The 15,545-nt window shown below is 45.5% G+C and overlaps 1 protein-coding gene across 1 annotated transcript; it reads left to right on the forward strand.

Moving 5' to 3' along the window:
* Positions 1-734: 734 nt before the first annotated feature.
* On the forward strand, positions 735-9,529 carry FGF16 (fibroblast growth factor 16). Its single transcript, XM_027962882.3, has 3 exons — positions 735-1,157; positions 7,064-7,167; positions 8,529-9,529. Exons 1-3 carry the CDS (start codon positions 884-886, stop codon positions 8,772-8,774), a joined length of 624 nt encoding a protein of 207 aa, XP_027818683.1. The 5' UTR covers positions 735-883; the 3' UTR covers positions 8,775-9,529.
* The last annotated feature ends 6,016 nt before the right edge of the window (positions 9,530-15,545 follow it).

Below are 15,545 nucleotides of genomic sequence, written 5' to 3' on the forward strand. Positions count from 1 at the left end.
CCCCCCAGATCCCACATTTTGCAACTGCATGCGTTTCCAGATTCTTCACTTCCTCAGCCCCCTGCCTACATACAGGTGGGGAGTGGGACTGGGGGTCAACAGAACAAAGAAACCAGGGACCCAGGCCAGGTGCCCCTCTGCAGCCTCCGACCAGCCGGGGAACAAGAGGGGACTCACGAACTAGTGAACCCCCCACCACAGGTCTCACACCACTTTCGAAAGGCAAGCAGCCGGAGGCCGCGCGGGAGGTGGGTGCTGCCCCCGCGCAACAGACAGACTTCCACGCAACAGGCCCGAGCGGCAGTGGACGCCAACAGCCTCCACGCACTGGGCTCCAGTTATTTCATCAGCAGTTTCAGAAAAACCTGCCAAAAGCAGTTATGCCTCACTGCAATGTGTAGCTTTTTCCTGCCATTTTTTCATAATAAAAGAGGGAGTGAAGCTCGCTTGCTCTCTCCCCCTCCACCCCCCTCTCCCAAAAAGAGCCAAAAGGATACGAGGAGGGAAAACACACACACACACCAATCTCCGAGGGGATGCCATTGAGGTGTGGCTTGTATTTAAATATCCAATATGTCAATGTAAGGGGAGTGGGTATGTATATAAAGTCCCGTTTGCATCTGATAGCTCGACGAAGCCAGCTATGAAAGGCCTGGGGAGATGGATGCGGAGGGGAAGCGGCACTTTGACTGAGCGCAAGGTCTGGAGCGCGCTGCCCCACGCTCCCCGCGGCTGAGAAGTTCCTTGGACGCGAACAGACGTCGACTGCAGCTCCGTAGAGTTCGGAGCGAGCGAGGAAGCGAGCGCCGCCGAGTCGCCCGCGCCCGCGGCGGGGAGAGGCAGTTCGCGCCCCGCGGCCCGGCTCGGCCCCGCGCGCCCCGCCATGGCGGAGGTCGGGGGGGTCTTCGCCTCCTTGGACTGGGATCTGCACGGCTTCTCCTCGTCTCTGGGAAACGTGCCTCTAGCTGATTCCCCGGGTTTCCTGAACGAGCGTCTGGGCCAGATTGAGGGCAAGCTGCAGCGCGGCTCGCCCACCGACTTCGCCCACCTGAAGGGGATCCTGCGACGCCGCCAGCTGTACTGCCGCACCGGCTTCCACTTGGAGATCTTCCCCAACGGCACGGTGCACGGCACCCGCCACGACCACAGCCGCTTCGGTGAGGACGCGGCGGGGAGGGACGGGGGGCGAGCGGACGGCGCCCTAGGGAGCCGACGGCTCGAGGCTGCGGCTTGGGGCCGGAGGACCAGCTGCTCCCGCCCTGCCTGGCGCTGTCTGGGCTCGTCGAGGAGGGAGGCCGCGGGCAGGCGGGACGTGAGGGTGCGGACTTGAGCCGGGCTGCGGCGTCCGGGCGCCTGGCACCCTCGGATGCTCTCAGGAGGAGGCGGGGGCACCTTGAGATGCGTCCTCTCCTTTCTCCACCCCACCCTACCTCCTCCGGGAGCTAGAGGGATTGTTCTGGGACCTGGACGCTGCGCTTCCCCTTTCAAGGAAAGCAGGTGGAGCTGGGTGGGCGGGTGGGGGGGGGGGGGGGAGTAGGAGCATCCACCGAGGAGATCCGGGAACGTGGCTACAGCGTGAGGCTGAGCCTTGACGGCAGCAAGGTTGTCGCGGCAGATTACCTGAAGCAGGAGCCTTAGTCGGCCGTGGACCCTGTGTGCGGACGGCCAGCGCCCAAGTGGCTTTTGGCCTATGGGGACGCGGCAGCCTTGGCACCTGCCTGTCTCTGTGTTGCTCTGCCTGGGTTAGGGGCCAACCCAGACAGCACGGCGGGAGCTGGGTATTAGAGAAACTAGGAAAGCCTCCCGGTGGCCAGCGTGTAAGAGCACAAGCCCTGGGGCACATTTTGCCCGGCAGCTACCTCTGGACTCCTTGCCTCAGTGAGGAAACAATCCTGGGCCCACTCCCAGCCCCCCAAACAGGTGTCTCCTGGGCCCAGGGCAGAAAACAGCCCACCTCTATCAAGGATTTTCTCTGCCTGTTCAAAGGGCACAGCTGCCTGTCTCACATGCAGAACACAATTAATATAAACCTTGATCTGGGACAGAGATCATTGTGTTACCAACCAAATGTCTTCACTCCTCAATAATTTGGCCGGTTTTATTTTCAATTTCCTGTCCTCTACTTAACTATTCAGGTGCTGTGACAGCTACCCTTCCCTGGGTCCCAGCATCCCCCAATGTCCTCACTTCCTCCCCAAGGACCCTATAGGCCAAAGATACCTTCTGTCCCTAAGCCAGTGAAAAGTTTTGCCTACTGGCAGGTCTGACACCCTTTCCTTCCACCCCCAATCCTCCTCCACTCCCCCCAAACTGCCATGTTTTGCTAGAGCTGCCTCCAAGTGCACCATGGTAAGAAGTTGGGGGTAGATGAGGGTGGTGGGGGGACAGAGGCCTATAGCTGGGCAAGGCTAAGTCTAGCAGACATCTTGGGCCAGGGCTGGTCTTCCTTGTGGAGCAAACAGGAACCCTAATGAGGTCTATGTCATCTTGGAAAAATGTACTTGGAGAGCTGGAGTACAGTAGGTTGTGTGTGGGGTGGGAGTAATGGAAGGGTACAGGTGTCTGTATAAACTTGCAGCAGATTCTCAAAAGGGTGATAAGGTGGGGTGGGGTGAGGGGAGAGGGAGGGTTAACTTGGCTCCTTTCCCTTCCATTGCCAGTGACTTTGTAGTCCCATTTTGTTCCTCTTCAGAAGGAATGGGACTCCCACCCTGGCCTCAGAGCCCCCCAAAGCTCCCAGAAATGGCCTAAAGATATTGGGTAGCCCATCCCTGAGCTATAGAAAAAAATCCTGAAATGATGGAGAAATGTGAGGTGGGGGGACAGAGGTGGAGAAACTATGACCTTGACTCCCAGCAGTTACAAGTGTTTGTCTGACTCTGTGCCTAAGCTCAGCCTAATAACCTACAATGTAAATCAGTAATAGGCTCTTGGGATAAGTGGTCTTTAATTACCTCCCTAAGGACACATCTTGATTTCTTTTCTCTCTCAAACTGCTAAGGGTGTTAAGTTTAAGGAGAAACCAAAGGAAATAAACCTGGCAGGAGGAAGGGGTTTTTTCACTGCTGTTTAACTGACTGCTTCATTTTTGGGTTTTGCCTAAAACACACTCACTCACTCACTTACTCACAGAGACCACCTCTGCATCACCTTTTCCCTTCCCTCCTTCCCTGGCTTCCTGGCAGATCTGTGTATTTCCTGTACAGGAAATGATACGTGGTCAAAGCTGTCTCTTTGTAACATCCCTTACCAACTTTCAAGCACACATTTACTCTTCCTCAGTTTAGCTTTTGGCAAAGAAAGAGGTGGTGTTTGAGTTTGCTGACTCTTTCCTTGCTCCACATTTGAGTTAATCAGCCAGGGTATTCAATAAATCGAAACTTTAACATTCCATAAGTGCTTTAGCAGTCAACATTCCAGCAGGGTAAAATAGGCCAGACCTAAGATATAAAATATTATAGATTTCTGCTTGGGGGGAAGAGGTAGTCTCCAAAGGCCATGTAAAGTAAATAGCTATTTGTTGTAATTGGAGAGCAGGGCCCCCAAGGATTACCCTGGAATCCATGCATTCAGAAAGAGTCAGGCTGAGCCCAAGAGCAGCCTTGACTCCAAATAATAACCTGTTGGCACAGCCTATGCTCCCCCTCCCCACCCATCCCCCATTCTACAATCAGTAGCCAGGAGTATTTCAATCTCTGCCTGGCTAGTGGCGTTTACATGAGGTTCACAAGGATACTGACATTCCTGAGGGGCACCTGTGGGCTGGCAGAATAGAGCTTGGGAGCCAGACTGGAGGAGAGGCCTCTTGCCAGGTGGGATGGAACAGGCTTATGCAGCTGCTTTGGTTTTTGAGCTATCTGGTTCTTATTTGGCCAGGTACCAAAACAGCATTGCCTTGGCCCTGAAGGGCTGAAAGGATGGCTGAGGGCATTCAGGCGAGTTATGGAACTAGATTAAATGACATATTAGCCAGTCATCTAGCTAGGTTCCGAAGCAGTGGGACCCAGAACAGATTCATTTTGAATGAAGCCATGGGAGAAAAAGTATAAGAAGAATCTGGAAATTATCAAACACAGGCCAGAGCCTGAGGTGGGCGGATCAAGATGAAGCAGAGGGAGGTCCTGGGCTTTGAAGGGGGTGAAAGTACTGAGGACAAATTTTGTCTACTTAATACTTTGCTTCAACATCTTGCTGTTAACACCCCTCTCCAGCTGTAGTTGGGAAAATGTGAAACTGGCTTATTTTCTCTCTCTTTTCATGCTGGCTGGAATTCAAGAGAAGGTTTAGGAATATCTGTTCCATCATCATGTGCCACTGGGTTCCCACAGTTTGAATCCAGCAAATAGGAAAGCTGGCAAAGGGAAATGATGCCCAAAGACAGCTGGGCAGGGATGATTCCAACTGTTAGAGACCCCTGGTTACTGGACACAACCCAAGTGACTTCCTGTATGATCTGTCCTTTGGCACCAGGGTTAACAGAGTTGGAGAAAAACCGTGGTGACTCAAAGGCCACACCTCTTGGGTTTCATGATTTGTTCTCACACCAGGTCTTGGACGGTGAGATCACAAGCTGCCCTCTGCTACTTAATGAGCTCAGGGTGGTCAGAGACATGAGATACTTAGAGAATGAGGGAACCAAGACTCAAAGCTCAGAAGTAAACTGCCTAAGCAAAGCAAAGAACTGAAGGCTCCAGCAGGTTGGTATCCCTCAATGTTTACCACCCAGAACTGAATCATGACCTGACTTCTCATTTCCTGGCCATACTGGCCACTCTCCTTTGAACACCCTCCTGGTTTTCTGTGGCTCTTTTTAAACATAGTAGAATTCAAAACTGTATTCTTACTGTGATCTGAGGCAGAGTAGAATGGGGCAACCCCTGCCCTTATGCCAGTTACTAGATCTCAATCAATACAGTCTTAAATCATATTTTTATTTCCTTTTTTCTATTTGTTTAATTAGCTTTTTAGTAATTTTTAATTTTTACATAACTTCACATTAGCTTTTTAAAATCTCGTGACTCAGCTATACTGAGCTTACCTTGTTCAATCAGGTTCTATAAGCTGTTGTTGTGTATGTTTTGCTAAGCCACATCTCCCCATCCCAAAGATGGGGAGATATATTTAATAAAAATGCACAGGAACACAAAAGAGTAGTCCAACAGTCCAAAGTTTTCAAGAAAATATACATAGTTGCCTGGAAGGGGGAGGAGTATGGAAATAAAAATAAAGAAATAGATAAATTCATGATTAATACTTGAGGCTCACCCTCCCTCAATACAACTCCAAACACAAAACATCTTGGTTAACTGGTTTCTGGACCAAAGTGCAAGACTTTACATTTATTCTAATCAAAGTTTATTTTGTTGGAGTCAGCCCATTTTTCCATTCTCTTAAAATCTCTGGACTTTTATTGTTACCCTCTCAGCTGTATGTCTTCTGGAACTAGGGTAAACAGTCCCCATGTCCTCTTATAAGTCATTTATTAAAATGTTAAACAGAGCAGCACCAAAATCAGAACCCTGTTCAGTGTAACTAAAGGTCTTGGCCCACTAAATCAGTATCTGCTTAACCCCTACTTGGCACCGGGTAATTTTCCCTTCCCCTCCTACCATCTTGTGTCAATCTCCTTTTCCAAAACTCTTGTGTGTGTATGTGCTATGAGAGTTAGTAACCACCAGACTGAGAATAAAACTTGGAGGATGTCAATGCTAGAGGCCAAAGGCTATGCTTTGAGTGTTCTGTACAGTAGCAGCAGAAGAGAGTTACATTCTTTGAAAAGGTCTGTGTGTGCCCTAAAAGCTTCCATACCTGAATGCCTACCCACTAGCCCGAGTCACTGGGGCTCTTCAGAAGACTTCCCACTGGGCTCTTGAACCTGATTTCAAAATTGACCACTTAATTTTTTTAAGTGATCTTTAAAGAATCAGTCCTATTCCCTGTGTAGATTACATAGAATATTACTACCCTTAAGAATTACATTTTTTGATAAGACAGCCAGATATGAGCTCATTTCATACCTTTGGATGCCTCTGGAGTCAGCTGTATCAAGTTTTAATCTATACATTGAAAAATATGGTTAGAGAATATAAAATATCTAGTTGACCAGTGCATCTGTATCCATATAATAGATGTGTTATGTTAGAAAAAAATTGTTAAGTTTTCAGTATCCCCAGGATTTCAGTTATGGTTCCTTTTTCCCACTTAGTACTCAATGTCTTTTTCCCCCTTGCTGCTGCTAGGTAAATGAAAACGTTTTCAAATCCTCACCTCTAACTTGTCAACTAGAGGAACATTTCTGAATATCTTCCTCTTCCCCTTAAAGTTGCAACATCTCAAATCAGTATCAAGTCTAATACTACCTGCCAACTCTTTGCTGTAGATAGAGTTAAAATCCACAAGAGAGAAGGGGAGAATGACAGGCTTGTCGGCCTGCGGCTGCACTGGCTAAAATTACTTTTGAGGAGAAAGCTCTCACCAGGCCAAGTTTTGCTTCCTACCATAGGACAGAGGAACAAACTTAGTGAGTGGCCTGTGTGGCCTTTGTTAGAGTCAGCTACAGGCAGTTGACAGCCTCATGTGGCTTTAAGGACATGGGAGCTAAGAGGGTACAAAACAAGTTCAGCCTAGAGGACAGCAAGGTAATGCTGTGAGCTCTGGGGAATCAGAAAGTGACTTTGGGAAGATAGAGAAACTTGGCCACATTGTTTCATTTCGAAAGCTGCCCTCCTATTTCTTGAAATGGTGGCCTTTAACAGTACCTTGAAATTATGAAGCTTTTGTAGCCAAAGCCTTCTCACAGTCTCTTCCTTATTATATGCCTAAGAGTGTTGAGTAGAGGTAGAGATTGTCCCCCATTTTACATATGGACTGACTGAGCCCAGAGAGACTCAGTTTCTTCTCTGAGGTTCCATTCTTGCTGCAAAAGACGGTTTCATCAGGTAATTCACCAAAGGCACATAGTGCTGGCCTTCAGTTGGGGATAAAGGACCAGCTCATGTCACCTTGATAGCTTTCTGTTAGCTTGATATCAGTGATGGAAATGGCATTCACTGTTTTGCTCTAGGAATTCTGGAGTTTATCAGCCTGGCTGTAGGGCTGATCAGCATCCGGGGAGTGGACTCTGGCCTGTATTTAGGAATGAACGAGCGAGGAGAACTCTATGGGTCGGTAAGTTTAAGGTGTTTTTTTTTTTTTAATTTTTTTTCTCAGAAGCTATTACCACCAGTGTTTGGACAATGTAAGGCAAAACATTTATCTAGCACTTGAAAGCACTTTTGTCAACTTTAAAGGATTAGTGTCTTCTAGTCAATTCTTGACTGCCCAGGAACTTGCTACATAACACTTTCACTCATTCAGTCCCCATGAAAACAGAAGCTTTTATGTGGTATAATTGCTTCTGCCTTCTCCATTAGAGTGTCAGCTCATCTGATAATAATAGGAAGCTGTACTGGTTTGTCAGTAGATGGTAAGGGTTTGAGGCATTAACCCTCCCAAGGAGTATATCTGATTTGTGATGGGTACCCAGAGGAGTAGCCAACTAGCTGGCACAAAAATAGGCAGTGAGAGCTGGCCTTGAGATTGAGGATTCTGAAATTAAGAACAAAGTCCTTGATGTCCAAATCGCTTCAGCTGAATCCCAAAGGCCAAATGAAGCAAACAAACGAGTGAGGATTCCAGGGTCTGGTGACAGCCCTAAGTCCCCAGCTAGGACTGTATTGGCTGCAGGACATGTTCTCTGTTCTGGAAGCCAGCCCAGAGCTGGGGAATGGTAAGTGACTTTGCTGATCTTAACCCTTCTGGGGGATCCCAACTCCTGGCTTTGGCTTTTGAGTCACACAGCATACTTTCTGGCTGCCTGCATCCCATGAAATCAGAGCACATTCTTCCCTGACACCTAAGAGATAGGCCCGTCCCCAGCACTCGGTATCGGCAAACCCAGCAAGTAGTATTGTGGCTGAATCAAGTGTGAGAAGGGATAGAGGCAAGAGACCCAGGAGCTGCCAGCTTGAACTAGCCAGATTGGAGGAACTTCTCAAGGAGATTTTTTTCCTGGCTTTCCAACTGACAGGCCCTGAGACCCTTCATTAGGAGAGATCACAGCTCGCCTCCCATGGAGCTTTATATAGATTCGAGGCCTTTGCCTGTCAGTTGACATGGTTGACGGCAATCTCAATGGATTTGAACATCTTTAGCCCTAAATAGGGAGAAAGTTCAGAGGTGTCACTGGGCATTGGGAAGCAGAAATTCTCAGGCTCAGAGTACCAGGTGAGCCCATCTCTTCTAGTCTCTTGCTTTCAGAAAAGATCTCACCTGAAATATTTTTGTGTGGCTCATGAAAGAGGGTGAAAGCAATACAGACAAGACTGTTTCATGCTATTTGGAAAGAAGATGTCTCAGTAATACCAGGAGATAGGCCTGAAATTTTCTAATATAAATGTGCTATTTATTATTTTAGTTTCTCCACCAGCAAGCTGGGATGGGAGAAATAGTCATATAATGGGCTCTACTTTATTTTCTCACCCTCACAGAAGAAACTCACACGTGAATGTGTTTTCCGGGAACAGTTTGAAGAAAACTGGTACAACACCTATGCCTCCACCTTGTACAAACACTCGGACTCGGAGAGACAGTATTATGTGGCCCTGAATAAAGACGGCTCACCCCGGGAGGGATACAGGACTAAACGACACCAGAAATTCACCCACTTTTTACCCAGGCCAGTAGATCCTTCTAAGTTGCCCACCATGTCCAGAGACCTCTTCCGCTATAGGTAACGGACCCCTAGTGTGACCTCTGTGACCCTTATACTCTGCGGCCACAGTTGTCTCTGGAAGCACTATACTCATATCTTTTCAATCCTCTTTCCTATCAATTTAGATAACAAAGAAGCACTTACTGTTCAACTCGACCCAGCTGTTCCCTCATTGTTCAAAAGTATATATCAAGGTTGGGTTATTTTGGGGAGGGGTGTGGGGGGATGGGGAGGTCTAGAGGGAATCTTGTATATACTTTTTTCTTTACTCACGTTCTTTCCCCTGAGGTGGCACAAGAAAGAATGGGGCCCCCTACCAAGGGCCAGAGGTGTCTTGCCCCACAATCTACCCAAATACCTTAAAGTGGGTAAATGAAAGACCAAGGAATCTGCCATAGATGCTACCTACAGAGCTTTGGAGAAGTCTCATTAAGAAAATCCTTGGGGCTCCAGCCCTGCTGCAAGCCATTCCTGTATTGGCTCTGCAGATTTATCATCTGTCCTGACATGCAGTTTTCCTGACGTTGAAAGTGGGAGATGGGGTAGGTTGTAAGAAAATGATATTAAAATGTAAGCATGGATACTGTGCATAAAGACAAACTATTTATGAAATGTATATGCTATTTATTTTATATATTTATTTATTTCAAAATAATTTTATTTTTAATGAGAGATGCTATGACTGGATTTTCATCAGAAAGAATAAGGTCCTACTGAAACAGGATAAATGAGTTATCAAAGGCTTTTATTGGCAATAAAATTGTCTTTATATTGTAACCACTGTCTAACTCTATTGATTTGTACACTTAGTAAGATTAGAAGGTTTGTTGGCTTTTTTTGCTACTCATTAGAATCTCTTGATGTTGGCATCACACTGCCTAGCCTAGGTGACTTGCTATCTACAATATTAGCATTATCTAGGAGCCCTTTCTGAAGTTCTTTCTGGTTCTGTGACTTTAAACTTAGTGGTGAATCAAAGCTTCAGAAAGGCCTAGACCATCAGCTCTTATGGAAGCTCCCATTTGTACTTAGGACTAAGCATAGAGAAACCCTCCTTTGGAATTTGGTTAGGGCCCAAAGCCCAAAGGTGAGCAACTCTAATTGGTGGCTTCTTACTTAACATATGAAGATGAGGTGATTTGAAATAAACACCAATCAATAGGGAGAATGATCTTTTGAACCAGTCAACCTTCCCTTCCAGAGGTGTTCTCCCACTCCCTCTCCAAACCCCTACCCCTATCCTCTACCAGTGTTTCTCCTAGAGAGTTCTGGGAATCTGTTAACACATTTTCCTAAAGCAACAGTTCTGAGAGTATATGGCCTTTTCACCAGCAGCACCATCTGTGTCCTTGTGAGAAATGGAAATTATCAGGTCCTACCCCAGACGTGCCAAGTCAGAATCCCTGGGGGTAAGGGCCAGCCATCTGCATGTTAACAGCCTTCCAGAGGATTCCTGTGCACAATAAAGTTTGAAACCTAGTACTCTAAAATAATAGTTTTCAGAAAGCTTTTTGTATCTGAATGACTTATACATAAAGTTTTAGGATAACTTCAGTCCATAAAAGAAGAGTGGCTTTAGTTGAAGTGGGGAAGGCATTCCTGGAGCTCTCTCTTCTCCAGAACAGCCTCTTAGATATCTTGCTTTAAAATCCCTGACCCCTTTACTGATAATTACTGAGGTGGGAGTATAGGGCTATTTGCATTTTCAAAGCAAATGCTGTCTGGACACAAGAACCAGAGGAATAAAAGTCTCGTAGAAGGTTTGGGGTTAGGATAGTTTCTCCTGATGCTCCTCAGTGACATCCACTATTTTCCCAACTGATTGGTGAAACAAATAGTTTAGATAGCAGCTCACTTAAAAGTCAAAACCATAAACTCTATAGAAGTTCATCCAAATGTAAGTACCCAACAGAATACATACATGAAAGAGCAAATAAGGCTGTATGATAGAAAGTGCTAAGTTGCACCATGTATGTGATTGGAGACTAGAGTGCTTGCCAATGGAACCACCAAGGCCAAGATTACACAGGGCTGGGGTGAGTAGGGAAAGTTTCCTAAAAGGGGTAATGCCCCACTTTGAAGAACCAACAGGAGGGTTTGGAGAGCCAAGAGGCTGATGGCAATGTCCGTGTTGGGCTACAGGGAAGAAACACCACTTCTTCTCTGGGAGGAGGGTAAAAATCAGCTGTATGACATTTTTTATCGCATTTTTAATGTGCATTATATCTTTATTTTAAAGCCAAAATTTTACTATATTCGCTATGGTCAACTACCTAGATACATAGCCCCAACTTCTGAGGGCTTGTGAGATAAGTGAGATCTGTTTTAACCAATAGGAAGCAGGCACTTCCCTGTGAGTAGAGCCAGTATTACTCTAGCGAGGCACTTGACATGGGCCTGGCAAGGCTGCAAGCACCAAATTACAGGGTGGGATTTACAAGGAAAATGCCAATGTAATGAAAAGGAAAATATTCCAAAGCCTAGGGTCAAGACTTACCTTTTTCCTGTGAGTGGAAGTAGAGGGCAAAAGAACGGAAGAAGAATCCCAAGATGCAGAAGGCGGTCAAATGGGAGACATTCTTGGAACTTTAGGAATGACAATGAATAGGGCACGTTGCTAGAAAATGTCAATAGGCATCCGTTCTCCTGGTCAGAAAGAAGGAAAAGATAAATTCTGGAAATGAAAATATGGATGACCTAGTACCACTAGATCAATCGGCAGCTAATGACACCATATCCCCAAAGTGTTAAAGTAATGGATTTTGTGCCAACCAGTTATGACCAACCTAGATAGCATATTAAAAAAGCAGAGACATTACTTTGCCAACAAAGGTCCGCCTAGTCAAGGCTATAGTTTTTCCAGTGGTCATGTATGGATGTGAAAGTTGGACTGTGAAGAAAGCTGAGCGCCAAAGAATGTTTTTGAACTGTGGTGTTGGAGAAGACTCTTGAGAGTCCCCTGGACTGCAAGGAGAGCCAACCAGTCCATCCTAAAGGAGATCAGTCCTGGGTGTTCATTGGAAGGACTGATGCTGAAGCTGAAACTCCAGTACTTTGGCCACCTCATGCGAAGAGCTGACTCATTGGAAAAGACTCTGATGCTGGGAGGGATTGGGGGCAGGAGGAGAAGGGGACGGCAGAGGATGAGATGGCTGGATGGCATCACCGACTCGATGGACATGAGTTTGGGTAAACTCTGGGAGTTGGTGATGGACAGGGAGGCCTGGCGTGCTGTGATTCATGGGGTCGCAAACAGTCGGATACGACTGAGCGACTGAACTGAACTGAATGAGAGGGGATTGTAGAGTCATAAGCTCTGGACCTCTGGTTTTAGATGAAAACATGCACAGAGACAATTTCTTTTCATCTGCTCCCAGTGTTTATGGTGTTCCTGGAACAAAACAAACATATAGGAAATGTTTGTTGAATAGACAATGGTTGGTTGAAAGAATGAATGAGTAAATGAGTGAATAGACAAAGACATAGAAACTTTCAGCAAAGAGGTATATGATGCAAATGCCGGGCTAGAGAGAGCAAATGCATTATATAACAATCATCTGAACTATTAAGTTTCCAGTACACTTAAATATGCACGGTGACAAACTAGACTCTATCTTAGGAAAGACAGTGAATTCCCCATCACTGGAAGTGCTTAAGCTGAGGCTAGACAAACTTTTGCAAGGATATTTTATCATTTGCATAGAACAAGGTGAATGTTAGATACAAGTGACAGAATGTGGTAGCATTATTTATGAACTACATACTCCATGTGACCCCCAGATTTCTCACAAGCACCTGTAGTGTTTCAAAAAAGAGTATATAAGACCTAGGAATGCTATAACTTCTATACACAACTGCTATTCCAGACCAAGAGAAAGACTGTACACCAGAGGTTCCAAACTTGGAGTTCACAAGGTCCTTAAAGGTCCACAGAAGGCCCTTTGGGCTTGAACTCCCAGAATAGTATGCAAATTTTTATGTGTACATACATTTAATCTTCTATTAGTTCTCAAAGTTTCCTCCCAAATGTTAGGAACCACTACACTTTAAGTTTGGCGACAGAGAAGTGGGAGTGAGGGGAGGGAGGAGCTGGGCGGGCTTCACTGCTCAGTGACTCTGAACAAAGTTCAACCCAGGACCAGCCCTGACAACATTTCTGATGGCAGCATGACTCTCTTTCCCCTCCCTGTGCAGCCCTCGTTTCACTTCCACTGCCACAGCCAAATGTTATTCATGGTTAAGAAACAATGAGAGACTGAACCCACCAGGTCCAGACACAAGGAGCTTATCAGAGCCATCAGAGGAAACTCCCTCCCCAAAGGAATTTAATCAAAGGCTTAAAATAATAAAAGAACCCAAGTTTATATTACCTTCAGGTCACTGTGGTGCTCTGCCACTGCATCCCTGGCTACACAGAAATCCAATTCAGGTTCCAGGCTCTGGTGGGGCCGCAAGTGACATAGGCTTTGTCCAAGTTGCCTAGAGCACAGGCTTCACCTTCCTCCTCCTGACTCTTCAGCTGATCTTTGGGGACTGCTGCTTTTCTTCTCTCTGGAGTAGCTGGAGCTACACTGCCTTTCACCAGCACTTCATGAACAGGGAGCTGTTGAGGAGGAACATGGAAGGTTAGGGAAAAAGGGACCAGTGAGGAAAGACACTGTCTTTTGGAAACACACACATTCATGGTCAGTCATCTAAGCAACTTCCTTGTTTAGCAGGAGGAAAAGAATATAATTTAGATTGTCATTCCTAGAGCTCCTTCTGTTCTCAAAACAGAAAATGGAAGACTTTTCTAATAGGCCTCTACACAAGGGCTCTGGTGTTAATTACAGAGCCAACTGTCTCTCCTTGACTCTCACAGTCTCTTTCCACTCTTCCAACCCAGCACAAGCTGTTGCCCCTCTAAATTTCTTTCCAATTCCCAGACGAAGTATGGGGTCAACTCTGTTCCTTATCATTGGCAATGTAGCAAAAGACATGCAATAACTTGTTCTGCAGGTCCTGAAGTCAGACCAACCTTGTTTTATATCCAGATTCCTGTACTTCCTCTTTGACCCTGAATAAATTCATTAATTCAACTGGTATTTATTGAGAACTTTTACATCTTCAGAAACATTACAGTAAATAAGACAGATGTAGTTACTCTCCTCCTCACATGGTCTAGTCGGTAAGACAAATATAAACAAGTTAAACCTACAAATTGTAATAAGTGCTATAAAGAAGGAATACAAGGTGCTATAAGAGTATATACCAAGGCAGATAACCTATTAACGGTGTTAGGGGAAGGCTTCCTGAAAAATTATATTTAGGGTGAGCCCTGAAGGGTGAGTAGGAGTTAATTTAGTTGAGGGCAGGAATAGCTTTCCAGGCAGAGAGAAAAGGAATATGTAGAAGTCCAGAGTCAAGAAGGAGTCAGGCATGATCAAAAAACTACAAGAACATGATATGGCTAAATTGTAATAAGCCACAGGCCTTCCTTTGTAAGATAAAAATAATCATAGAACCTTCCTCAAGGGCAGTTGCTGTGATAAATAAGAGCATCACCAACTCAATGGACATGAATCTCAGCAAACTCCTGGAGCTAGTGAAGGACAGGGAAGCCTGGCAGTCCATGGGGTCACAAAGAGTTGGACAGGACTGAGCAACTGAACAACAACAAAGTTCAAGGGCAGTTTCTGTGAAGATTAAATAAGATGATATATGGAAAGTGTAAAGTACTTACTATGCACAATTCCTGGTGCATAGCAAGTGCTCAATAAATGGTAGCTATTGCTATTATATTTAGTTCATTACTTGTTATAAGTAGTATTAATTTGAAGACATATTTCTGAATGAACATATGTATCACTCCATCCCCTCTCTCTATGTATGATTCTGCTGTGATTTTACAAAGGACAAATACCATAAAGTAAGGTGGTATATTGAGACAGCCATGCCATGCAAACGCTGGCATCCTACTAAGAACACATAATGAGAGCACCCGCTTGGAAACTCCACCATCTAATGCATCTGGTATGAAGCAAACCAACAGAATCTGTCAGCCCTCACCCAACTTCTATTTTAGTTACATTTTAGCAGTGCATTCTGGGGTCCCAGGAGCCTCCCTTCTATAGATTCCCATGACCACATCATGAATAAATGGTATCACCTGGGTCCCACATATCCAGGAACCTCCATCTTCATTTTTCTTCCTTATAGTTGTCCACTGTGAGCCCCATCCCAGTCCTCTTTAACATGCTACATACTGAGACCCCTAGTAAACTTGTGGTGGCAGATGCATGTTTCCCTGTCTGTTTTCAATTTCCCTGTGTCATCCAACTTTCTAAAATCCACTATACCATCCTAACCACCTAACACTATATTCTATAGGTTTCTCCAGGCTCCCACCTTAAGCTATTACACTCACACCCAATAGATTCCACAACACTCCTCCAATATAAACTCAGGGCACAGCCTCCTCACTCTACAATCTGAATGTCATGTATATAACTAGGACAGATGTACTTGAAGGGTCCACACCCAAAGCCCCATCCAACTCATGTTAAAGTGCCCACTTTCTCTGCTTCTGCTTCTGGATTGCCAACATTGCTAGATAAAGTTATGAAAATTGGGTCATCAAATGACTCTGCTATAAATATAGTCTTATCTACCTCAAATAGACCAGCATTTCCCGACTTGATGTCTTTTTATACATTTAATCTTGCATTCACCATAGTCCATCATAAAAATCCCTAATATCTTAAAACCTTTATTTTGGTTCAGTGTTAACCAAACTTCTCTGGTAAGCACCTGG

This window comes from Ovis aries, chromosome X (genome assembly GCF_016772045.2).
Source record: "Ovis aries strain OAR_USU_Benz2616 breed Rambouillet chromosome X, ARS-UI_Ramb_v3.0, whole genome shotgun sequence".
Lineage (NCBI taxonomy): Eukaryota > Metazoa > Chordata > Mammalia > Artiodactyla > Bovidae > Ovis > Ovis aries.

What these genes read in the sequence shown, in the direction of transcription:
- FGF16 (XM_027962882.3), top strand. Translation starts at nt 884, where the DNA reads ATGGCGGAGGTCGGGGGGGTCTTCGCCTCCTTGGACTGGGATCTGCAC. An exon ending in CCACGACCACAGCCGCTTCG is followed by an intron (nt 1,158 to 7,063) that starts GTGAGGACGCGG and finishes GTTTTGCTCTAG; the next exon opens with GAATTCTGGAGTTTATCAGC. An exon ending in GAGGAGAACTCTATGGGTCG is followed by an intron (nt 7,168 to 8,528) that starts GTAAGTTTAAGG and finishes TCACCCTCACAG; the next exon opens with AAGAAACTCACACGTGAATG.